The 27,191-nt window shown below is 35.9% G+C and overlaps 1 protein-coding gene across 1 annotated transcript; it reads left to right on the top strand.

The window, feature by feature from the left end:
* Nucleotides 1–155: 155 nt before the first annotated feature.
* LOC132141598 (acetoacetyl-CoA synthetase-like) lies at nucleotides 156–27,184 on the top strand. The gene is made up of 18 exons (XM_059551265.1): nucleotides 156–473; nucleotides 1,280–1,383; nucleotides 2,493–2,613; nucleotides 4,800–4,913; nucleotides 8,529–8,626; nucleotides 10,601–10,715; nucleotides 10,823–10,904; nucleotides 11,080–11,230; nucleotides 13,823–13,903; nucleotides 14,210–14,334; nucleotides 19,520–19,584; nucleotides 21,351–21,473; nucleotides 24,073–24,186; nucleotides 24,780–24,905; nucleotides 25,377–25,446; nucleotides 25,586–25,644; nucleotides 26,427–26,629; nucleotides 26,733–27,184. The coding sequence occupies exons 1-18, from the start codon at nucleotides 341–343 to the stop codon at nucleotides 26,868–26,870; spliced, it is 2,022 nt and encodes a 673-aa protein (XP_059407248.1). The 5' UTR covers nucleotides 156–340; the 3' UTR covers nucleotides 26,871–27,184.
* Nucleotides 27,185–27,191: the final 7 nt, after the last annotated feature.

A 27,191-nucleotide genomic window follows, 5' to 3' on the forward strand; every position in this document is an offset into this window, starting at 1 on the left:
AAATGCTGGTCCATTAACTTCTAAAAAAATTATATTTTTTCAATAAAAACTCCTTTAGAATTTTTTTTGAATCATAAACATATTTTTTTTTTTAAAAAACCTGGCACTACATAAGAAGCGGAAGAACACATGGAGGTTGGCAGGGTGGTGTGTGGTTGCGCGGTGGGCGGGGCTTCCGCCGCTGCTAGTTGATTATGTGCGGTTGACGCTCGGAAGTGATCCATGTGTCTGAGCTGCACCAATACACGGTCACCGGATCGGCCTGTTTAACTCCCATAGAGCGTTTCTTGCAGTTTTCATAGGTTATTCACGGCATACCGACGCGTGTCGTCCTATCATCATGTCTAAAGACACGGAGGCCAAGAGCGAGGAGATTATGGAGTCGAGGGTGCTCTGGTACCCGGACTCGAAACGAAACACACAAATGGACCGATTCCGGAGTCAAGTGAACCGAGTCTTCGGGCTGCATCTGGGTGAGTAGAGCCAGCTTGGGCTAGAATGGATGCACACTAGTATATCAGCTAACAACACACCCCTATTCCACAGAAAAACAAAACATAGTAGCATGGTGTGGTGTTAATCCCATTAATAGCTCATCCTGGGATAGTCATGGATTATGCCATGTCCACATTTGAGCAAAAACAGTTACTCTAACTATGCTTTCAGTTGTAAATTTGGCCCATTAAAATTTCTCCAGCATCTATTTTGTCTTTAACTTTTTCAGTTGCATTGAAAGGGATGTCCGGCCACATATTTCCATTCATTCGTGCATGCCACAACTCAATGCATGAACACACTATGAGTTAATCTCAAAACAGACCGACAGTGTATAGAGTGAATCGAGACTGGCGTTCATACCATGCATTAAATATTTCCATAATCTCATCATCATCTACATGCACCTCATCAGGAGTGACATCAGTTGCATTTATAACAAACTAACCAACAAGTATTTGTTTGCATGATACTAGTATTTAATATTTAATAAGTAATTGAATAGTGCTAAGTACATTTTTCAGTTTCATAATTTAATGTGCGTAAGATACAGTTCATGTTCATCATTAATTATTAAATACCAGTACCTTTTTAGTAGGTATGTGTAATTCACAATATTGTGAATTGTAGCAAATAACAAAAAATTAGTCAGATCAAATGTTATAAGTGTGTTGTGTTTACAGTACTGATTTGTAGTATTGCGTCATTGCTGAACGGAATGAAATAATCCATGCTTTTTGTCTAATGGTACGTTCAATCAATTATTGTTTTTGTTATTTTGTAGCTAATTATAATGACCTGTATCAGTGGTCTGTGGACTCTTATCCAGAGTTCTGGGCACAGGTTTGGAGATTCGGTGGCATCACTTGTTCAAAGATGTATGAGGAGGTAAGTTTTTTTTATATATTAATCAACATTTCTCCCATTTAAATCTCTAGGCATGTAGAGGGTTTTTGTTCGTCATCTCCTGTTGTTGCGATGAGTGGCACCCAGGTTCACATAATGAACATAAAATGATGTCACCATCACATTGAATATTTAGTGTGGACTTCTGATGATGAAGTAGTTGTCACATTGTGATTGGTTTTCAGTCATACTTCTGTGGAGGTATACGTGCAATAGATGACAGAGATGATGGACAAACTCATTAGTCATGCATGAATCGTGTAACTCTATCCTAGTAAACATTTATGAATTTATTACAATTTCGAACTACTGTCTGAACTACTGCTGGGAATATTTAAAGCTTGTATCATATCTCTGTTGGGGCTTTTCTGTCTGAGACAACTGTAGTTTTACTTAAAGAGGGTCATAAGGTAAAACATAATAAAACAACACAATCTACAGTCCATATATGGCTTTTTATCTATGCATGTCCTTCTCAGACTATTTTACTGCATGCACTCACTTGATTATTTGCTGACTTAATGACAACATTGCAGTATGTTTGTGTAGTTAAACTAACTAATAATTGGGAAGGGTGTTGTTCATATCAAAGTACTTGGGTTGTGGCTTGAATGTCGTCTTTCAAACCAGCTTAAATAAAAATGTTATGTTTAGCACTTAAATTACTAAAAATATAAAAGTGAAATAAAAATGCATGGAAGCTAAACAGAAATATAAAAAAGAATGAAATTAGAACAGGGGTGGTATTGGCACAGTGCATAAGACACACGTCTTTGGTGTGAGAGACCCAGGTTCGAATCCACTGTGAGGCACCAATGTGTCCCTGAGCAAGACACTTAACCCCTAGTTGCTCCAGAGGCGTCAACATCTGACATATATAGCAATTGTAAGTCGCTTTGGATAAAAGCGTCAGCTAAATGAATAAATGTAATGTAAATGAGAACAGAAAATATAATAAAGGCTAATTCAAAATATCAATAAATAATACCATAAAGTTCATAAACATGACTAAAATGAAAAAAGAGAAATGCTCCATCAATCAGACTGATGTGTGATATATATTTAATTTTTTTGCTCCCTCTCCGTTTCAGGTGGTTGATGTGTCTAAAAGGATATCCGATGTACCTGAGTGGTTTAAAGGCAGCAGACTGAATTATGCAGAGAACCTGCTCAAACACAAAGATCAAGACAAAGTGGCTCTCTATGCTGCAAGTAAGCCACAGCCAATCTCTGAACTGGCCAAGTGTATTCGTTAGCTCTCGTTCTTCGTTCTGTGGTCAACACTGTTACTGAGCATGTCCCGGGTCAGAATAATTGTCTAGACTGTGCTAGTTTCCCTCTAAATGAAATAATGCAATCTCAAATCAATATTTCATATCCATTTGTGAACCTAAGTCATAAGTGTAAATTGTTTTCGAAATTGAGATTTATACATCATCTGAAAGCTGAATAAAAATGATTTATAAGGATCGGACAATATTTGTCTGAGATACAACTATTTGAAAATCTGGAATCTGAGGGTGCAAAAAAAATCAAAATATTGAGAAAATCATCTTTAAAGTTGTCCGAATGAAGTTCTTAGCAATGCATATTACTAATCAAAAATTAAGTTTTGATATATCATATCATATATATCATGATATATCAAGTAAATATCATGGAACATGATTTTTACTTGATATCCTAATGATTTTTGGCATAAAAGAAAAATCAATAATTTTGACCCATGCGATGTATTTTTAGCTATTGCTACAAATATACCCCAGCGACTTAAGACTGGTTTTGTGCTCCAGAGTCACATTCATGTACTAGCTCGGTAATAAACAGGTTAAATTGGCCACTATTGCAAAATGCATCCTTTCTGGTTGATCCTGATGCTCTTGAACTCTGGTTGCCGTTGCATTTTTTTTTCTTCTCTTAAACATTTCATCATTTTATTCCCAATATATCTCCAAGACCAAATGTCTCCCAATACAAAAAAAAAAAACATTTATGTCTGCTGATCTCCTTGAGCCTTTGTCAGTCTGACCTTGGATGCACAAATGTCTTCTTTAAAAAAAGCAACAGTGCTGTGTGTGTGTGTTTTATCTCTATAGACCGAATCTGTCATTGTGGTCCTCTGGCTAATGTAACACTAACTGAATTATGTTGTCTGTAATTTGATTTGTGGGTTTAGTGTCTGTGTAGGGGCGGGATGCATGTAGTTGTGCTTTTATATTGTGATGCAGTCCAGGAAAGAGCGGATGTAATTACCAAAGTGGCATCTATTAGAGATGTACCTGCGTCACTGGTTTGTGTCCTCATGAAATTGGGAGGCTCATTAACCTGAAAAAGTAGATTACACAGGACTCTGGAGCGCAAATTAAATTTAACACTTCATTTGCTGATTACGTACAGTAATGAAAAACATTACCTGCGATATCTCTGCTGCAGCACAGTCACAGATGGCAAAGAGTTCTCTTGTTGCTCATTAAAGTTAGCTGTATGCACTGATAATGTAAGCCTAATTTTACAATTTTACATACAGGACTGTTTGAAAGTTAGGGGTCAGTCATTTTTATGCATTTAATAATAAAACTAAAAAACATTGTTTTTTTTTATTATGCAAGGATGCATTAAATTGATCAAAAGTCACAATCATCTTTCAGAAGATTCAAATTTTGAATAAACACTGAAATTTCAATTCATAAAAAATAGGTCACTTTATTTTAAGGCCAGATTCTCACCATTAACTACAAATTTTGCCTCTAAGTTCCTAATTTTCTAATTATTAATAGTTAGTACTGATTTGTTAAGTTTAGCTATTGGGTAGGATTAGGGATGTAGAATATGGTCATGCACTATATGTGCTTTATAAATGCTAATAAACAGCCAATGTGTTAATAATAGGCATGCAAATAAGCAGCTAATTAATAGTGAGAGTTGGTCCCTGTGCTATAGTGTCACCAACAAATATGAATAAATAATATATCATGATTTGCACAAGCTCATTAAGCAGCACACCTGTTTATTCAAAAGCACTGGAGAAATGATGCTTGAGCACCGAATCAGCATATTAGAATGATTCCTGACACTGCTGTTTAAAATCAATAAATTGGTTATTTTAAAATGTTATAATATTATTAAATATTTTTTTAATAAACGCAGCCTTTGTGAGAAAAAGTGATTTCTTGCAAAAATAGACCTATTTAAAAATCCCAAATTTTGAATTCTAGTGTTTATTATGATGTAACTATGTAACTAAATATAGGCCTACCTTTTAAATAAAAAATATTATCTTCTATATTTTTTCTTTATTATTATTATTATTATGACTTTCTGACATGTCTGTTTAGCATGTTTGATATTTAGAAAAGTTACAATTAATTTTTCTTTTTAATTATTAAATTTTTTTCAAGCTGAGGCAAAAGAGGAGATCGTGAAGGTGACTTTCGGAGAGCTGAGGCGTGATGTCGCTCTCTTCGCTGCTGCCATGAGGAAGATGGGCATCAAAACTGGAGACAGGGTCGTAGGTGAGCATCACTTCCCTTTCTCTTTCACTTTATCTGTCTCTTATTATTTTGTTTTGCCCTTTCTCACTCTTTGACCCATGTGACAGTAGTGGAATGAGGAAATACAAGTCAACACTGAGCCAAAAACAAGAAAATCTACATCGGTTTCATATTGCATCGGGCCTAGGCACTCTCGCCTGTTTTTACTGCCCTCTTACTTTGCTTTTTTATTCTGTCCTTGTTTGTCTTCATGAGTGTCCTAACTCTTAGAGCCCGAAATCACAAACTCCTCTATTCTGCCTCAGTTCTGGGGTTCAGCCAGAGCCATTCATGGCTGTGGATGGAGAATAAGGGGGGCGCAGTTATACCGTGGCAGGGGTAAATTCGTCTTTTTATGCAGTGCAGATTTAAAATTTCAGTGCATTCAGGCCAGATGAAGCCGGATGTGGGTTAGAAGCTTCAGATGTTTATGTCTCCATCCTGTACTGTGGCAGTATGTGTGATTAATGCTGATGTGTGAGAAAATGCTGAATGTGTGAGAAAATGTGTGTGTAATCGCTGACGTCATTCTGCTACCACTGGGTTCATTATCTGCAGTGCTGATCATCTCTTTATCGTAATGGCTGTAAATGGGAGGAGGATTTATTCATTCAAGTCCCTATAGAGTATCAGAGAAAACTGAGCAAGATGGAATAGAGATTATTCCTCTATTAAGACATTTAGGATAGTTTTATGAATATCTTCATGATTCAGATTTTTATTTGGGGAGAGATTTGAAAAATATTCCCTGGATATCTTTTTTGCACATTTATGGTCTGCAAGTTAAAACTAGTACATTTAGGGGAAACTTAATACATGCAACTTTTCTAAGTATAAATTTTGAATGAATAACTTGTCATTTTATTATATTTATAAAAAAAACTTTATATATATATATATATATATATATATATATATATATAAATAAATATAAATCCAAATTATTTTTTACAAATATTTTTATTATTTAAAAAAATAAAATAAATGCAAGAACCATTTTCAGAGTACGTGTAGGTCCCCTTGTGTGTGTTTGGGTGTTATGAATGGCTTATGTTAATGTAGTTCAAAACAAATTTGCCATAGTGGGACAATAAAGTATATTTAATCCAACACTGTTTATCTTTAATAATTATTAGCTAGTTAATTATGCTGTAAAACTCCTGGACTACTCTGCCCTTTTTATAAACATGTCTACGTGGATGCAATCATGACTGTGTTCACAGAGGTGTGTCTGTTTTTAGGAGTGGGTGTTATGAGACGTAAAGGTGATGCCAAGGTTTATTGCCGCAGTATCATTTAGATAATGGACATCATTTATATTCCATGCTGCTTTCTGTCTTTCCTTTCTCTGTTTTGTGCAAAACACTTAAAAAAATTACAATTAAACTAAGTATTTTGGGCAGGTACTTTCTTACCAAGGTGACTTGTCGAGGCAATAATATTTAAATTGAGCCTCAAGTGTAGCCACAAACTCAGAGCTGAAAGAAGACAAGTCAAGTTAAAAAGCAACAGTTAGGGTTGATCGGCTAAGCTGCAATTAGGGCTCACTAGAAAATACAAAAAATAGCCTTAATGCAGTGTTTCCCATACATTGATTCATTTGTGGCAGCCCGCCACAATATCAAACTGACCACCATAAATAGATTTTCAAAAAGGCTTTGACTTTGTTGAATAAACATGAGCAATGCATGTTTCAAAATCGAAACTCGTGTTTTTTGTTTTTTATATATATCACTGTATTTCTGAAGGAAAACGACTGCCTTTCCCCTGTCCGTTTCTGCCACGGAAAAAAAAATAAAAAAGGTAATTGCGACTTTTTATCTCACAATTCAGAATTTTTTTATATCTCGCAATTCTGACTTTATAACATGCAATAAACAATTTCGAGAAAAAAAAGTCAGAATTGCAAGTTGCAATTGAGACTTTATATTTGCAAATCTGACTTTGTAACTCGCAATTCTGACTTTATATCTCACAATTCTGACTTTATAACATGCAATAAACTCGCAATTTTGAGAAAAAGTCAGAATTTTTATCTTGCAATTGAGACTTTATATTTAGCAATTTTGACTTTATATCTCGCAATTCTGACTTTATATCTCACAATTTTGACTTTATATCTCGCAATTCTGACTTTGTAACTCGCAATTCTGACTTTGTAACTCGCAATTCTGACTCTGTAACTCGCAATTCTGACTTTATAACTCGCAATTCTGACTTTATATCTCGCAATTCTGACTTTATATCTCGCAATTCTGACTTTATAACTCGCAATTCTGACTTTATAACTCGCAATTCTGACTTTATATCTCGCAATTCTGACTTTATATCTCGCAATTCTGACTTTATAACTCGCAATTCTGACTTTATATCTCGCAATTCTGACTTTATATCTCGCAATTCTGACTTTATATCTCGCAATTCTGACTTTGTAACTCGCAATTCTGACTTTGTAACTCGCAATTCTGACTTTATAACATGCAATAAACTCGCAATTCGGAGAAAAAGTCAGAATTGCTGAATTTTTATCTTGCAATTGAGACTATATTTTGCAATTCTGACTTTGTAACTCGCAATTCTGACTTTGTAACTCGCAATTCTGACTTTGTAACTCGCAATTCTGACTTTATAACTCGCAATTCTGACTTTATAACTCGCAATTCTGACTTTATAACTCGCAATTCTGACTTTATATCTCGCAATTCTGACTTTATATCTCGCAATTCTGACTTTATAACTCGCAATTCTGACTTTGTAACTCGCAATTGTGACTTTGTAACTTGCAATTCTGACTTTATAACATGCAATAAACTCGCAATTCGGAGAAAAAGTCAGAATTGCTGAATTTTTATCTCGCAATTGAGACTATATTTTGCAATTCTGACTTTATAACTTGCAATTCTGATTGAATATATCACAATGCTGAATTTGTAACTCGCAATTACGAGATTATTACTCACAATCACGAGATTCTATCTCACAATCACGAGATTGTAATTCACAATTATGAGATTGTATCTCATAATTATGTGAAAAAATAGTTGCAAACCTTTTTTATTTATTTTTTATTCAGTGGTGGTAATGGGCTTCCATAAATATCTGATAAAGCAATGTTTGTAAGCATTTGTGAGGGGAACCCTGCTTTCTATACAGCTGTTACCAGGGAAACTTTTATTTCTCCCGCACTAAGCGCCTCCTGCTTCAGATAATTCATTTGCATATAAATGGTGCCACAAATAGTGTGTAAGTTTGTGGGAAACACTGCTGAATGATTAATTAAACAAATTAGATTTGATATATGATATGTAAGGCTTGTATTGTAGTGAAGTCAAATGCCTTGTTGGTTCATTGTTATTCTCTAGTAAAAATTGCAATTGTATTTTTTTTATAGTAGTTGTATATTAGAAGCTGTATTTTCCCACCTTTGTGTAATATTTTCAGTGACACTCTTTTGGCATTGTAATAATTTAATATATTGTGCCTGCTGAGTGCGCCCTAAAATAACTTGCATCTCCTAAGAATTATCCTTGCACAATTTAGGTGATCGATTGCTGTCTGTAATGTGATGTTTGATTTTATTCCCTCTCTTTACCTCAGGATATCTTCCCAACGGGATTCATGCTGTTGAGGCTATGCTCGCTGCTGCCAGTATCGGTGCCATCTGGAGTTCAACCTCTCCAGATTTCGGTGTCAATGTAAGAGCTTTACATGCATAATGTAACCATATGACCACTATAATATATAAGTGTTTAGCAACCACTTCCATTTTTCTGTGAGAGGTGGATCATCAGAACATGTCAAATATACAGGGTAGATCATGTTGGAAAGGTATTTCACTTTCATTTTGATCCAGGGAAAAACGTGGTCTAAAGTAAATTTTTTTTTTTTTTTTTTTTTTTAAATAAAATTATATTATAGATATTTTTTTTATGAACACAACATTTTAAAGTTACGGTAAAAAAGTAATATTGTAAAATATTATTACAATTTAAAATAACTTTTCTATTTTAATATATCTATAAAATGGCATTTATTTCTGTGATGGTGAAGCTGAAGTTTTGAGTAAAACATTGCTCCAGTCTTCGGTGTCACATGATCCTTCAGAAATCATTGTAATATGCTGATTTTGTGCAGAAGAAATATCTTCTTATTATCAATGTTTAAGCCAGTTGTGCTGCTTAGTACTTATGTGAAAACTGCGAAACACTTAAGATTCAAGTTCAAAAGAATGGCATTTATTAGCATTATTATTGTCTTTACTGTCACTTTAAATCAATTCAGTGTACCTCATATAGCAAATTGTTTGTCTGACATCATCCTTACTGTCGGTCACTGAAATTTTAAAGTGCCAGATTATTCATTTTTAATAAATAATAAATTAAAAACCTGACACTGATGGATCCGTTGAGTGGTGTGGAGAAATCCTTTCTTGATGTATGAATATCAGATTTGGTTGTCAGCATAAAGAATGACTCGGGATGCCCTCGGCTGCCAGGCATTGCTGTACCACGCAGTCCCAGCATTCATAGCCCCACATGCCTTCATACTGACACTAGGCCAGTTTTGTTATGAGCTTCCACTTTGTTCTTGTCCTGTGTTTTAAATGCAATCTATATTTCTCACTAGCAAAAATGAGTATATAATAATAGAGTAAGATTCCACTGGTCATATTATCGCAATGTGTCTGTCCCCATGTACAAAAAAATAGGTCATCTGACCATCAATTCTGGCTGTCTTTAAATGTGTGTGTGTGTGTGTGTGACCTGTTAGTTATGTCAGACATTCTGTTTCTCACACACACACACACACACACACACACACACACACACACACACACACACACACACACACACACACACATAACCTCTCTCTCACATACACTCTCATATGAGGAGATTAAAGTAAGTCTAGGCCGAGGTTAATCTATAAATAGGACAGGCTCTAGCAGATAAAGCAACATAGATTCACCATGTCTTATTGGCTGAAGCAAACTCAGTGTATGCATTGCTGCCATCTGTGGTTAAGTCAGGGTACTACAGCAAATTCAATGTGCCAATTGTGTATAAGCTATTGTTTAAACGTTTGGTCCAACTCAGTATAAGATTTTTTTTTTTCTTATTTTTTATAAAAAAAAAAAGTCACCAAGGCCACGTTATAATAGTTATGTTAAAATTATGAAAATAACTGTTTCCAATGTAATGTTAAAATGTAATTTATACCTGTGATGCAAAGCTAAATTTTGAGCACAAATGACAGTCCTCTGTGTCACATGATCCTTCAGAAATAATTGTAATATGTTGATTTGGTGCTCAAGAAGCATTTCTTATTGTATTAATATTGCAAAATTTTTTTAGGGTACTTTTCTAAGAATTAAAAGGTGTAAAAGAATAGCATTTATTAGAATAATAAATAGAATAATGTATGACTCCTTTGTCTTTACGTTTGATCTGTTTAATGCATTGTTGCTAAAAAAAAAAAAAAAAAAAAAAAAAAAAAACATACCGGTAATAAAAAAAAAATATATATGTATATAAATATATATATATATATATATATATATATATATATATATATATATATATATATATATATATATATATAGCCTATTGTGTGTGTAGCATTACTCGTTATTTTTATTCTATCTTTAATGTGTCTCTTTTCATTTTAAGGGAGTTCTCGACCGATTTTCTCAGATCCAGCCCAAGTTGATCTTCTCAGTAGCAGCTGTTGTGTATAACGGCAAGCAGCACGATCACATGGAGAAACTCCAAAATGTTGTTAAAGGTTTAAAGCACGCATTTCAGTCCACAATTTCCCCATGTTTTTGACTTGTTAACATGCATACATTTCATAGATCCTAATATATATATATTTCCCCCGTCGTTTCTCAGGTCTCCCTGACCTGAAGAAGGTTGTGGTCATTCCATACGTTCGCTCTCGACAGGAGACTGACCTCTCCAAGATTCCCAGCAGGTCTGTGCATGATGTGTGTTTACAATCATATTTCAATCAATCACATCTATTATATATTGCACTTGTTCTTCCATTTGTATGTAGAAGTTCAGTTTCCGTCTCTTTTAGTGACTGCTGCTGCTGTATGTTCATATAGATCTGAAGTGTTGTCTGTCTCCTGTACTTTTGCTGTCAGCGTGTTCCTGGATGACTTCTTGGCCACAGGTAAAGAAGGGGATCTGGACCCTCAGCTGGAGTTTGAGCAGCTGCCCTTCTCTCATCCTCTCTTCATCATGTACTCTTCTGGCACAACAGGAGCTCCCAAGTGCATGGTGCATTCTGCTGGGGTGAGCAAATATTGTACTCTGTGCAATTACTTGATGTATGCATTTTGGAGCGCCTCGACCCAAACATGATGTATAAACAAAAGAAAATACAGATGCATGCATTTGTTTTGCAGGGGTACAAATATCAACCGCTAAATTATCTGTTTATAATGTAGGAACATATTGATGCATTTTATTTGCTTAAAATAGTCTATGTACTCATAGACAGAGTTTTCGGCAGTGTACTTATTGTTGACTAAAACTATAAAATATAGTTTTTGTTAATTAAAATAAAACAAAATGTAAATATTAGATGATCAAATTTGAAAAAATGCTTATTTAATGCTTTAATAAAAATACTTACATTTCATACACTACGGTAATTCAAAGTGGTATACATTAAAATGTAAAAAATAAAATAATCATAAGTTTATTAAGAAATAAAATGAACAATACAAAATAGATTCTTTTTTTCAAATATAATTAAAAAGAATAGAATTGAGATTCAGTGCATTTCATTCAATTACTAAAATGAAAACTGAAATATTGAAAAAAAAAAATGACAGCAGCATATCATAGTTACATGAATTAACTAAAAGTAAGATGAAACCTGAAAATAGAAAAAAATAAAATGTCATGTAAAATATTAATATTTTGTATATATAAATTCACATTTACATTTAGTCATTTAGCAGCCACTTTTATCCAAAACGACTTACAAATGAGGACAACAGAAGCAATCAAAATCAACAAAAGAGCAATGATATACAAGGACTATAACAAACTTAACACAGTACACAGTTTTTTTATTATTCTGTAATAAATAAAAAGAAAACAGATAGAATAGAAAAAGAATAGAGCAAGCTAGTGTTAGTCTTTTTTGCTTTTGTTAGTTGCATTATAAATAAAAAGAAACCATTGAACAAAAAGATTAGAACTGCTAGTGTTAGTGTTTTTTTTTTATTTTTTATTAAAGAAAACAAGCAGTAAACTAACAGAGTGCAAGTTTTTTTTTTTTTTTGTAGAGAGAGAGTGCTAGAGTTAGAGGGTCAAACAAAGATGGAAGAGATGCTGGTATTGAGTTGGGGTCATTCCACCAGGAGGGAACATTTACTGTAAAAGTCTGGGAAAGTGACTTTGTGCTTCTTTTGGATGGCACAATCAAGCAACGTTCACTTGCAGGATGCAAGCTTCTAGAGGCACATAAGTCTGAAGTAATGAGTTTAGGTAAAGGGGTGCAAAGCCAGTGCTGGTTTTGAATGCAATCATCAATGCCTTGGATTTTTTATCCGAGCAGCTATTGGTAGCCAGTGCAAATTGATAAAAATAAGTGTGACATGTATTCTTTTCAGCTCGTTAAAAAAATAATCTTGCTGCTATCTTCTGGATCAGTTCTAAAGGTTTGATAGAACTGGTTAATAATACTAAAATAACACTGATTTGGGAGTGGCACCACATTTTAGATAAATTTTTGATATTGTTGTGGCTAGAATGTTATAGTTACAACCGGACTAATGTTTCAGTCTACTAAGTTTACCCTTCCACTTGGTCTTTGTCTTGAACTGCTTTGTGATATTTGTATGCCAAAAGTGTGTAAAAGCACCTGTTTATCATCATACATAACATCTCGTGAATAGCCAATATTGACCACTAGATGACAGTAAGAGACAGTTTTAAAACCTGTCAGGCACTATAAGCTGGATGCAATTGGGACGAGCAATTATGTGCACCATTTTCATCCCTTCTGAATGCATTTCCTGTTCACTCCCAACATTAGGGACACAGCAGCTCACATGGGTCTAAATCAGCCTTTCTTTCTCCACATTACCACAGTTTCAATGTAAAAAATCAGCATTGAATAGAAAATGCATTGAAAAAATCAGGGAAGGCAAAAACACTGGTTGATTTTTTTAGTTTTTTTTTGGGTGCTTTACTATCACACTTTGTTAGCGCTTGGTCGGTGTGTGTATAACACTGTGTTTTCATTTTTCACAGCTTTTCCCTTCAGCCTTTGCAGCATTTGTGTCTGACGCCTCTCTTGCGTGCTGGATAATTAGAGAGCTGTGTGTATGAAAACACACAATCACATGTACACATGCTGGCGCATTCCTCTCCTCTTGCTCTGTGGATGATCAGTGTTCAGTGTGCTCTTATGAAAACAGTACTCACGTCGGGTTATGGCAGTTAGCGAATGAATGCAATTAATGCTTTTGCTTGGAAACGTGTTAAACACTCGTTGCAGGACATGGTGTTAGAAGAGAAGCAATGAGAGGGTTTTTTTTTAATCTATGCAGTGTCGCTGATCCTTTAGCTCGTTAATTAGCTCGTTCCCTGCCTGCCAGGACACAAGCACTGGAGAAAGAACTTGAGAAGAGCGCGAGATCCAGAAAAATAAACACAATTGTCCTTGACTAATGCTTTCTTTTATGTCGCCTCTGATATTACAGACTTCTTCTGATTTTATGTTTGCCATTTTGTCCCCACTCAAGGTGATTTGTGATGGATGTATGAGGTCCGTTGTACTGAAGTTCTCACAGTTGTCCTAGCAAAGCACCCTCAGGTGTGGTCCATTACATTAACAACAGTCTGACCCTTTTGTTCTCCGTTCCCCAGGGCACTCTCATCCAGCATCTTAAAGAACACATTCTCCATGGCAACATGACCTACAATGATGTCATCATATATTACACTACGGTACGTATCTGGCATCTTAAAAGCCTCTTCCAATGCCTCTTCTCCATTTATTATAATCAGGTTAACATCATTTTCCATTATGTCTTTTGTTAGGACAATTTTCTTTCCTCTATGTCTATTAGTAATGTATGCAAAATTAAAGTACACATAATTTGCAATATTCTAGTGATATTAAAAATGATATTTGGGTTGAAATGCACTGTTTTTAGACTTTGTGTAGTTTGTGTGTTTGTCCAATCTGGTCAAACCTGGGACAAAACCATAGTCTCTGACCCATTCTTAAAGTAGATATGTCTTTCTGTGCAGACGGGCTGGATGATGTGGAACTGGCTGGTGTCCTCTCTAGCCGTCGGTGCTTCTGTGGTCCTGTACGATGGTTCTCCTCTTGTTCCCAGTGCCAATGTGCTCTGGGACCTTGTGGACCGTCTGGGGTAAGTCTCTGTGTGTGTGTGTGTGTGTGTGTGTGTGACTCTCTGTAATGGAGGCATCACAGTCAGGAGCTTCAGTCAATCTCTTTTTTTTCCCCCATGCCCGAGCTGTAATTGGTTGAAGTGTGGCAGTGCTTATCACCAGCATCTGCTGTGCCCTTTGTGTAAATGACACCACATCACGACGGCAAGCTGATTTAAAGAGATGGGTCTAATTGGCCAGCTCTAATGTGGCATCGAGTTCCTTTCAGAGTTTACCTGTTATTGATCAGAAATGATCAAAGTGCAACAGACACTGGAGTTCCTTTGGATCACACTTGAGGTGTGTGTGTGTGTGTGTGTGCTCATTTTCAGCTCCCTTGGCTTCTGGTGAAAGCTTCTATTCTTAACTCTCATTGTGTCTCCTCTTCCCAAGAGGAAGAAAATAGAGACATTTTTGCAGCAGCTTTTGGGAAAGCCAAAAAACACACATTTCTGTTACTCACTAGACCCATTTGTGCTTGAATCACTTCAGAGACATTTTCATTTTTTAAATGTTTAATTAAGGTCGACTGTCAATTCAAAGTAATACATAATGAATTACTTGCAAATTGATATAATTAATTACACTGCCATTCAAAAGTTTGTGGTCCATAGGATTATTTTAAGAAATTAATACTTTTAATCTACAAGGATGCATTAGTGGCAATAAAGAATAGATGCTAATATTAAGCAGCAGGACTAAATTTATCTTTAAATCAGAAATGTTTCTTGAGCATAAAATCTGAATATTGGAATGATTTCTGAAGGATCATGTGACACTGAAGATGCAGAAAATTCAGCTTTAGCATTACAGGAGTAGTTTACGTTTTAAATGTATTAAGATAAAATTAGTTTTTAAATTGTACAATTATTTCACTACATAGCTGTTTATTTCCTCTTTGGTCAATAAATGCAACCTTATGAGCATAAGAGACTTCTTTAAAACAACAACAGAAATTTTACCAACCTAGTGGTAGTGTATGTGAAATTTAATTAATTGCAAAAAGCCCTCACATGAAGCATAAATTTCAAGATGTATCATTATGGCAAACAGTTAAAACAAGAGATTTGACAAAAAAATGACTTCAATTGGTTTGATTTCCAAATAAATGAATATGTCTAGCAAAGTTCTACGCTCCACAACAATTCATTTTGAGACTGAGTTTTCATTCTGTCTGAACGAAGTAAAGTGCACACATGATGCATTCTATCATTTAGTCTGTACTTTTAAAAATGTTGGTCTGTTGCGTCTTTGGCATGTCTCAAAACCCCTGCGTTCATTTCCATGCAGTTGCACTCTGTCTTGCTATTTTAAACGCAAGAATGCGTCCTGTGTGAACTGTTTTCAAGCGGTCTGCTCTCTGTAAATGTGATTTGGCGAGGCGTGTTGCCTTTAGTAGCAGCTGAATTTCAAGCATGAATTGCTCCAATGGTAGGAATATTCCTAATGTGGAATTTACATATGGGTCAGAGGCCATCTTAAACTGTGTTATGTGTTTAATCACATTATTTTATATAGTTATTAATTGTATTAAGTGGATAATTAAAAATGTAAGTCCTAATTTTGAAAGGCAGCTCTGGTTTGCATCTGAGAGTCTTTATGAGATTATCTTTAAGTTAGAGCCCTGGGCAGTTTAGGGTTTATTTAGAGTTTATGGTGATGATGAAAAGATGGTTCTTTTTTTATATATATTTAGTGGATGCGCCATCATTCACTGCAACTCAAACCCAAACTTTTTACCTTTTTTAATTCCACTCAACAACCGATGGATGCAACCAAATGCCCCCTACTATTTTTTGATTATCTGTTACATTGAAATGTTTGTCACAGTGCATCAGATCTTTTGCTGCTTCCATTTCATCACGACTTTAAGAACTTCCAAGGAGTCAACCTCAACTGGTTCTGAACCTTTATATTATTAGACTAGCAGGATGTTTACAACTTGTTTTGTTTCAAAAGAGCAAGGAAGATATTGTTTCAAATTGGGCCTCTTAATTGGGTGCACACTACAGGACTTAAGCGCACTTCAGAGAGATACTATGGTTGTCGAGGCTGCGACAGATTTCAAGCTTGCTTCAGGCTTGTTTCAGACTTCGAAATATGCTCCATTTAGTCTTCGGTTGTGTTCACTATCCTGACAAACGAGAGGGCAGTAATAAGCAACAGCCAATGTAGCTACGAGTATGAAAGGCGTTAGGAAACTGGAGCAAAAATAAATAGAAAAACATCAAACTGCTCCAAAAATCTCACCCAGCACTGTTTCATCTGTATTTTTCAGCTCTGTATCTTAGTTTTCCTGTTCTGAGCAATTCTGTATGAAACTATCACAAGCTTATCCTTCCTGTTGTCGGTTTACATTGTCAAGAAAGACTTCTCCTGTTTCTTTGTAAGAAAGTTGGTGAAGAAATATATTCTGGGATCATTGCTTCAGTCAATGTCTGCGATCAGTTGTGTTAGCAGGGAAACGTTCCTTTGTACTTGGCTGTATTCATGTTAATTGTGTTTAATGTTTACAAATGATCAATATTCAATCAGAAGGCAAATGGGATGCCAATGTAGATGAAGGAAAATGGGCAAGGGAAACCTATACTGGACAAAGGACCATTGTGAAACTTATTGTTCATGCTATACAACTATTCTTTGTCCTATATTGTTGTATTATGCGAAAAATAGCTGCTGTTTTTGGACTTTTATACGACTAAGTAGGGCTGCATGATTAATCAAATTGCTATTGTCATGTGCATTTTGATAGTAAAGCTGGTTCTGTAATCAGCAGTAATTCATCGTCAAGTGCTTTCAGATGGAGAAGCATTTACTACACAGAGCCGTAGTTCACTGACAAGTTACGCAAAAAAATCGTGGACGATTTTTCTGCGTGATTATGAAATCGAAAAAATCTTTTGCAATAATGAAAGCTGTTTGCATAGCTTCAAAGTGAACTATGGCTCTGTGTAGTAAATGCTGCTCCATCTGAAAGCATGTAATAACATATTTTTAATCCAAAATCGAGTCGAGTGTTTGAAATAAATCCTTCTGAGAGATGATGGGGCTTCTTACACCGAATAAGGTACGCAACATATTTCATAATATTCCAAGCAGTGATAAAGGCATTTTTTTTAATGAAAATTATAATAATAACTCTGATATCGCCATAATCGTGTGTATATTAGTCACGTTGGATCAATAAAAGCAGTTCTTCTTGTATTGACGTAAGACAATAGACACAATACTTTCCCCATAATTTGAGAGGAACCCACAATCAATTCAACCAGTTTTAAATTCAATCCAGAGTGTTACTTTCGTTGAATCTTGATTAGTTGGTTTGATATAAACTCTGATGAAAGATGTAGGATTGGACACCCCTGATACACAGTGTGTTGGGACTTATAACTGGGGGCTCGTCCGGGATCTGAAATTTACATTTATGCATTTAGCTGAAGCTTTAATTTAAAGTGACTTGCAGTGCATTCAGGCTATACATTTTTTTACCAGTATGTGTGTTCCCTGGGAATTGAACCCACAACCTTTTTTTGCGCTGCAATGCTCTACCACTGAGCCACAGGAACACAGGTTTTTTAGTGAGCTGGGTTTTAAGGTCAAGAATGAGCTTATTACAATCCAGTTACAATATTTATGCATCACTGCACATTTGACAGTGAAACCTTCCATGACTTTGCCATGTTGAACCAAACCTGGTTCTGAGTGCTGTTTCTCAGTGCTGATGGATCTCCCCTTTGAGCCTTCAGCCTGTTGGTTATAAACCCAAACCTTTAACCAATAAGCGAAGGATCAGGTTAAGATCTGGTATACACCTATATATTGTAACGGAAGTCTAACTGAATTGCATTTGCTTAAGATTTTATGTCTATATTCCAAACTTGCATAATTGTCTCATTTGCCAGTTGTAATTTTCCATGTACAGATGGGGCCAAAATGATGTGACTTATACGAAATGAGCTGTCTGAATATGTAGACGAGCTTCACTTCTTTAATATTAGACAAATGAACAACCCCAGGATGAATTCTATGGATAGACTATGCAGTAAATCACAGATCCATGATGCTATAAACGGAAGGAAGGTCAGTGGTTGGTCATATCATTAGATTGGTACTGGCAAGTTTTCCCATTTTTTCTTTTTCCTGACTGATATCTTGCTTGTGAAATCATGTTCCAATTCATTTCATATACAATTCTCTTCCTACATCCTAAATGACCCATTACTAACCAGGCCTTGCCAGCTGCCACCAATCACACGCAAGCAGGACGTTGTAATGGCACCTATGTGGACGTCTCTTTTTAGACATTTATAGAAAACAGAAAAAAAACAAAAAGAAAACATGAGATTGTTGTATGTTTAGATGGCTACTTACATTTATGTGCAGATTTTGATATTTTGCACATTATTTGGCAAGACAAATATAGATTGTTTTTTTGCTTAGAGATTAAAGATTTTAATGCTATACATTTTACACTTTATACAAGTACCCTGTGATTGGTTAACCTCTTTGAATGTAAAATGAATAATGCCTACAGTATATACTTAATACATTGATGTGTCATCAATATGCTGACAATTTCTGATTTTTTTTTTTGTGCATTGTGAATGTTGAAGTACATAGAAATATTTTTTTCACTGTTTAAATTTAAACCATTGGTTAGACTTAATTATTGGAGCTACAGTTCTTTTCAAATTGTATTTAGGAATGGTCAGTTTCATTTATCATACAACCTGTGTAGTAGAAAGTCTTCTGTACTGTAAATTTGCAGTGAACACTGGGCTAGACAAATGGAGATTACACTAACACAACCGTGTTGACAGCATTTAAGTTTGTCTGTGCTCTTCAGATATTGCATTGGCTTGACCCCCGACCCTTGATTTCTGACCGCGAGTGATTCCATCAAGAGATGGCTGACCAAAGCCTCTGCAGGTCAACAGGCCATATAGATCAATTCCACCTCATTGACACTGAAAGTGTTCCACTTTTTCGTCTATTATGAAAGCGTGGAAATCTAAAGGGCTTTGGAAATAAGGTTTTCATATTTCTCAGAGACGTGGCCTATAGTAAACATACCTCAGGTTTGACTATCTCTAAGAATTTTGCTTTTACACATTTAAAACATACAATTAATTGTTAACATCCATTTGTTTTATCATTTGTTGACAGAATCACGATTTTTGGGACTGGAGCGAAGTGGCTGTCTGTGCTGGAGGAGAGAAATCTGAAACCTGGTGAGAATTACAATCCCTCTGTCTTCTCTCTTTCATTTCATTTATATAATCAAAATTAAAAAAGTGGCATGTAATTATTTTTAATGGGGTAAACCTTGGTTTAAAACTTTCAATGAATGTTTCACAGTCATTAATGTTCTTTGATTCATTTATTGACATATATGAGAGTGGCTAGTTTACTATACATTTACACTGCAAAACCTTTTTTGGCAAATCATTTCTTTCTTGCTTGTTTACACATCTACTGTTTACCTGGTCAGAAAGCACTTTGTTGCACATGTTTGACTATTCATGTCTGTACTTGATACTTCCGAAAAAGTCTAAAGACTAATAAAGTATGTGTATGGGTTTTGTTAGCTTCAATTAGCTTCCAAAGTGCTGTTTTTTGACATCCCTAGTACACATTAATTTGCCCACTTTCCCAGCAGTCTCTAGATGCCACTGAATCACTCACTAAACTGTGTGCGTGCTTGTAAATATTCAACAATAATGAGACGAACTGAAAGTGAATTAAAATGCAATTTGCAGTGGAAGATGGAGTTTATGCGTAATGACTGCCATGAGAGCGATCACATTAGTGGTCTTTTTTTTTTTTTTATATATTTTTATTAAAGAGTTACTGCAGGAACTCCTCTAATAAGGAGACACTTTTATGAGCACCTGTGGTTTCCAATGCAGGGATAAAAAAAACACCTTGAAATGAAAATCTGTTTGGTCAGGATATGCAGCTATATGAGAATGTCTATCAATGGAAAAATTAAAGTGATAGTTCTCTCAAAAATTACAATTCCATTTTCAGTTTGTTCCAAACCTGTATGTGTTTACAGAACACAAAAGAAGAGATTTTGGAGAATGCAAAACATTTGCTGGTAGCCATTGACTTCCATAGTATTTTTTTCCCATGCATTGACTAGCAACAACTGCTTAGGTTCCCTAAAGTCTTCAAAATATATTCTTTTGTGTATAACAGAAGAATGAAATCTGTATTCATATTCAGTGCTTTGTGAATGCCAGTTCATGTTGCTTTAAAGATGAAGCTCTTGGTGTGCTTGAGTTAGGGGATTTATTTGTTTTGCGTGTGTGTGTGTGTGTGTGTGGTTCAGTGGATCATGTGTTGGGGGTCAGAGACGTGCTTCCTGGCCCTCTGCTGCTCCCTTTGGCTGCTTGACATTTCGGAGCGACACCTGTTAGCCTGTGGGGTGTGGCACTGACTCTGATAACCGGGGAGAGACCCGCTCTACACGGGACCCCAGACGGGTGGCCTGGCATGTCGCCTGCATACATTTCAGCACAGTTTAACGTGGTCCATAATTCTGATCACTGTGAGCCATTCCCATCTGCCTCCAGACCAAACACATTCTGAATAGAAGACAGCAAGCTGGACTGTTTATAATATAATGTAGAATTAGGGCATATCAAAATGCTTGACATTTTACATTTTGATTCGAATAACATTTTTTATTAAATACATGCTATGGTTATTGCAAAACAATAGACAAATATGCAAAACAAATAGATCCCCTAAACCCTCCAATACCTCAGATGCACAAAGAGCTTCATTCTTAAAGGGACATGAACTTGCATTCATGAAGCATAAAAAATGTCCGTTACAGAATGAACGTATAGGTAGATTGATCTAAATTTACATATATGTGGCCATTACGGTTCATCTTCTTCTGAAGCTTTGCAAGCTGTAGTGTTTCCTTTAGGAACTACCATTTCTTTTTTTTTTAAACTAAGATTTTGTTTTCCTTGCCCATTCACAGTAAACACACACAACCTGCAGACCCTCCACACACTCCTCTCTACAGGATCTCCATTGAAGCCTCAGAGCTATGAGTATGTGTACAGCTGTATTAAGAACAATGTGCTACTGGGATCCATATCAGGTGGGCATTTTATTTAACTTTACTATTTATTTTACTATTTGCTATAGATCACAGTGTCTAGATCCTGTGCTCTTGCTCTGTCCATGTGTGTCTGTGTCTTCCTCTCTCTATTTCTAAATCATGGTGACTTGATATGTATTTGGAGAGGATTTGTCTCATTTTAAATTTTTTAACTAATAAACAATTGGCAAAGTTAGTAGTTCTGTTCTCTCGCTCTCTCTCTTCTTTATTTTACTCTGTTCTATTCTGATGAGCCCACTCTTCAGTTTCTTTCCAATCATCAGTGCTCCAGCTTCTCTTGATAGTCCTCTGTGTGTGTGTGTGTGTGTCGCAGTGTGATCTCATGCCTGCAGGGCCCTGCGGAAACAAATTAGCATCAGCGTTAACAGCTGTGGTGGACTGCTGATTTGTGTGCATGTGTGTGTTTGTGACTGGGGTCTCGCAGCACGCCTCTCTCACACACCACCTGTGCCCAGTCTCTCCCTGCGGTTTCACCAGATGAGCTTCGCTCTCATGGCAGGTCAGCGGCAGCCTGCTGGAGTCCTGTTATTCAGATTGAAGAGCTGTTTGTTATTTGACTTCTTATGTGCAGCGCTTGTTCCTTCATCAACTATTGCAAAGACAAAAACAAGGAAGTTACAGCTGTCTCAGTATTTGCTATTTTATTATATATAAAAGAGATAACTGATGAAGTCAGTAGTCATGTTGTATTTAGAATAAAGCATGGATTTTGACTGTTTCACCATACAGATTTTTTTTTTTTTTTTTTTTTTAAATGCTTCTTGGTCAGTGTTTTTTTTTTTATTTTCAGTTTTATTAATGATAAAGCATGGCTTTATAACCTCTCCACAGAACAGAAGATCTCATTTATATTATACTATATGGAATTTATTATGGCTTTACAGTAGTAACAACTATGTTTCATGTGGTTATGCTTAATATAGTTATTATGATTTAGCATGGTAAAGAGTTTTAGCAGTAAACTTTTAGAATTTTGTTAAAAAAATATCATAATGTAAGTCTAAAGTCGACAATTTATTCGAATGGTCTTAGATTTTGATGCGTTCTAAAGATGTTTTTGCATATGTCTGCCGTGAAGGCTTTTTGATTTGCCATTTGGCTCACTTTTGAAACCATGACAGCAATCTCATCGGATTCTGGCACGTTTGCAGAGCACACGAGCCTCATAACTTTTCAGAAAAAGGCTTTGACTGACGTTTGTTGACTCCAGAGGTTTTTGAAATGTCAGGCTCCCTAAAGATGTGTGCTGGAAAACACCAGTGCAGCTACTCCATGCTCTTCTTCAGCTCTGAGCTCAGATAGCCTCTCGACCCTATGAGATACTGAGAAACCGCTTTGTCCGGGATCAGCGCCGTGCACGCCTCCCCTCAGATACGTGACCTCTGCCGACCCGAGGCAGATTTGACCTTGACCCCAGTGTCAAGCAGAGCATATGTGACAGGGCTTGTTTCCCGCCGCTCCTGTTTCTGTGCCAGCCAGACTCCTGAGCGCAGAGGGAAACTTTTAACACTTTCAGCCACCCAGAATCTCCTGAATCCAATAGACCCCCTGATATCACCTGCCATCTGTCACATACACACATATCTGTTGTCCCAGCAACCTTTTTGCTCTTGCTTTTTTTTTTTATTTCTCTCCGGTTTTCTGTCTCTTTTATAATCCAACTTTACAGCCGTTACCTTCGTCAATTACTGAGCTTATTTTAACTCTATCCGACACAACCTCTCCTTGTTTTTCTCTACAAAACCTCATTATATTGAAATATTGATTGTCTTGCTTTTTTGTTTTTTGGGTTGCAATATCTGTCTCTCTGTCTCTCTCCACTCTTCTCTGTGCTGGCATTATAATTGATGAGCATCCAAGCTGCTCACACGTGTTGTAAATTCAGTCTTTATATTGGGAACTCATTAAATTTAGGCCTAAACTTACTCTGTTGATGTACAATAACTCGTGTACTTCTAGCTGCATAAGCATAAGTTTGTGTATTGTTGAGATTCAAAATCTGTTGATGCAATTCATAACATAAGTACACATTGCATTTCTCATCATTGCCACAGGGGGCGCTGTATTGCGTGTTATTTCCTTCAGTTAGTTGCCTCTTTCAGGTTAGCTGCTGGAGAATCTTTACCAAAATTTAACAAAGTCACTGCTTTTGTTGAGCTGCTACTTCCCAACATTAATGGCTTATTGCTTGTGACTTTGGCTTTTTCTCCACCATCAAAAAGAGTTTCAGTTTCATTCCTGAAGAACGGCCTGAGTTTGTTGGGCCAAATAGATATTTGAGCTCCTTTGGTCAGCATCTTTTGCTTTTATAGTGTCTGGTAAGCAAACTGTGATCCATATAAATGGAGACAGGAAAACAAAGCAATCAGCAAATTATGCCAACAAGTTTGCCTTAATGAAAACATCCCATGGGTTCCCAAAAAGTAAACTGAATTTCTAGAGCTTTGTATCCATTGTGAAGATGTTCTGAAACGTGAAGGATGTCTGATATTGACTTTCTCCACAAACCTGTGAGATTTTCTTGCCTTGAAGATTTTGATCAACTGTATTTTAACATCTTTAATATTCTTTCCCTCAGGTGGCACAGACATCATTTCATGCTTCATGGGTCAGAACATGACGGTGCCTGTTTACAGAGGGGAAATTCAGGCCCGAAATCTGGGCATGGCCATCGAGTCCTGGAACTGTGAAGGTGAGACACAGCTCATGTTTATCTCTGATTTCATGGTAAAGACAATGGAGGTCTTCTTTTATTTAATGTACTGTTTTTAAAACAAAATCAATAGTTTTGAAATAACATATGAAGTAGTTAATGTATATATATATCGTCAAAGAATTCTAAAAAAATATAAATCATTATTTGTGCAAAAATATTAATCAGCATGACGTTTTCAACATTGGAAATGATATTAAATGTTTCTCTAAATCAGCATATTGGAATGATTTCTGAAAGATCATGTGACACTGAAGACTTTAGCGGGAATAAATTACATTTTTAAATATATATTTAAATAGAAAATTGATTTTAAATTGTAGAAATATTGCACACTATTAATGTTTAACAAAAATATTAAAAACATTAAAAAACAATCTCGCTAACCTCAGCCTTTTAAATGGTTGTGTAGATTTATTATATAATGTATATTATTTAAAGACTATATATTTACAATATTACCTAAAACAATGCTGAGAACCTAATTTAACCTAATTTAATTTTTTTTTTGCTTGCTTGAATTGAACTATTTATTGTTTCAGTAACCCTGTTGTGTTTGGTGTGTATTTTAGGTAAGCCTGTTTGGGGCGAGAGCGGGGAGCTGGTGTGTTTGAAGCCCATCCCGTGTCAGCCCACTCATTTCTGGAACGACGAGAATGGCAGCAAATACCACAAAGCCTACTTTTCTACCTTCCCAGGTAACCCTTCACACGACATCACCCTAGATCTCATTTAATGCATTATAGGCATCGTTCCAAAATGCATTGCTTCAGACTCATTGCATATACTCACATTTGTCTATAGAGGCTCACAGATGCACTGTGCTTCCTTCCTTCGAAGCTCTTAAACAGTCACGTGTGTTTTCTGTGCGATTTAGAAAGCAAACGAGTCCTCCCTTTGATTTGGAAAACAAACATGCCGCTTCAGTGTGTTCGGAAGAGGCTGCAGCTTTTCCGCCGTATTGATTAAATGATTTTTGCGGGTGGAAAGGAAAAAAAAGAACCTGCCAGCTTTTGTTAGCACAAGAAAAATCTTCTAGAAGCCTCGCTGCTGTCAGTTTGGAGAAGCAGGAAAAGGCCAAGTGGGACAGTTCAGCCTCATTAGCGTTCTCTGCTTCTTTTTATAACTGTTTGTCCAATCCATATCTTTGTGTGTATCTCCTCATTCAGGAGTCTGGGCCCACAGTGATTACTGTAAGATAAATCCAAAAACGGGAGGAGTCGTCATGCTGGGGAGAAGGTACGTCTCGCTTTTTGTTCTTTGTTTGATCGTCTTCTCTAGTTTATGCTTAGATGCTTATAATATTGCTGTGTTTGTATGATGATACTGTGAGTTTAGTTATGGTATAAAGCAGTTTTTGTTCTGTCTGTGCTTTCAGCGACGGAACATTGAATCCTAATGGAGTTCGGTTTGGGAGCTCAGAAATTTATAACATTGGTGAGAAATAGCAGGCTAAAAAATTGTTTTCATGTAATTTATTAATTTAATAAAAAAAAAAAAAGAAGTATATATATATATATGTGTGTGTGTGTGTGTGTGTGTATATATATATATATATATATATACACACATACAAACATATTTAAATATGTATATGTATTTGGCGTCAGTAAGATTTTGTTTTTTAAATGCTTACTAAGGCTGCATTTATTTTATCCAAAATAAAGTAAAATAAAAATGTTGTGAAATATTTCAATTTACAATCTTAAATTTACATTTTTATATATTTTAGAATTATGTACTCCTGTAATGCGAAGCTGAATTTTCAGTAGCCATTACTCCAGTCTTGAGTATCACATGATGCTCCAGAAATCATTCTGAAGTGCTCAAGAAATGGTTTGAAAACTGGTTAATATTTTTTTTTTTGGAAACTATGCTTGATATCGGTCAATTTCGGATGCTTATCAGCTGATTTTAAAAACTGTGTATGTTTATTCCACCTATTTATATATTTAGATTAGATTTGCTGTCATTTTACAGTTTTACATTACAAGAACACCATTAAGTGTAAACTCTAATAATAAACACATTTTTTTTAATGTTCTTTTTTTTTTTTTTTTTTATAGGTCAAGCCATCAATTAAATTTTTTATTGACTTAAATTTTTTTATAGAATTTTATCTAAATAATTACATATGATTATGTAATAATTTAGAATGTGCTAACATAATAGCAAGACAGATTTAAGACTGAGATTTGTTTTGCCCTCTCTTTAACCAGTGGAAGCCTTTGAGGAAGTTTCCGACAGCCTTTGTGTCCCTCAGTACAACAGCGATGGAGACGAGAGGGTGATTCTGTTCCTGAAGATGGGACCCAATAAGAGCTTCAGTCCGGAGCTAGTGGGGAAGATCCGCAGCGCTATCAGAGTAGCTCTCTCTGCACGACACATACCAGCCTTGATCCTGGAGACCAAAGACATCCCGGTGAGCTACGTTTGGACATTCGCTCTTAATGTCGCAATTCCTTCCCTTGCTTTATTTTCTGCACTTTTCCACCTGATTGACTTTTCATTTCCTCTGCCTGCAGTACACTATCAGCGGAAAGAAGGTCGAAGTCGCAGTAAAGCAGGTGATCGCAGGTAAGGACGTCACTCAGCGAGGGGCTTTCTCAAACCCAGACTCCTTAGACCTCTACAAGAACCTACCTGAACTCCAGAACTTCTGAGCGCTTGCGTGAGGTACATCTGAACTCCTGAAAGTCCTGCGTTTCTGGGTCCCTTCGGAGGGTTCAGATTCTACCTGTTGGACCTTCTGGAGGAATTCTTAGAACTTTTTAAACATCAGAGTTCTTCGTTTTCTCTACCTGTCGCTGCAAACTCAACTAACCGTTGGAACAGATGGAGTCTGTATATAGCACTTCCTCAAAAGTCTAACTGGTTCCTCTTGGATAGAAAGTTGTGTGCCAATTTATGGGATTCCCACTTGGATCTTAAAGGGATATTTTAACTGCTTTTCTGTTATTGCGTCCACCAAGCATTATTCCCAA

The sequence above is a fragment of the Carassius carassius genome, chromosome 5, assembly GCF_963082965.1.
Source record: "Carassius carassius chromosome 5, fCarCar2.1, whole genome shotgun sequence".
NCBI classification, from domain to species: Eukaryota; Metazoa; Chordata; class Actinopteri; order Cypriniformes; family Cyprinidae; genus Carassius; species Carassius carassius.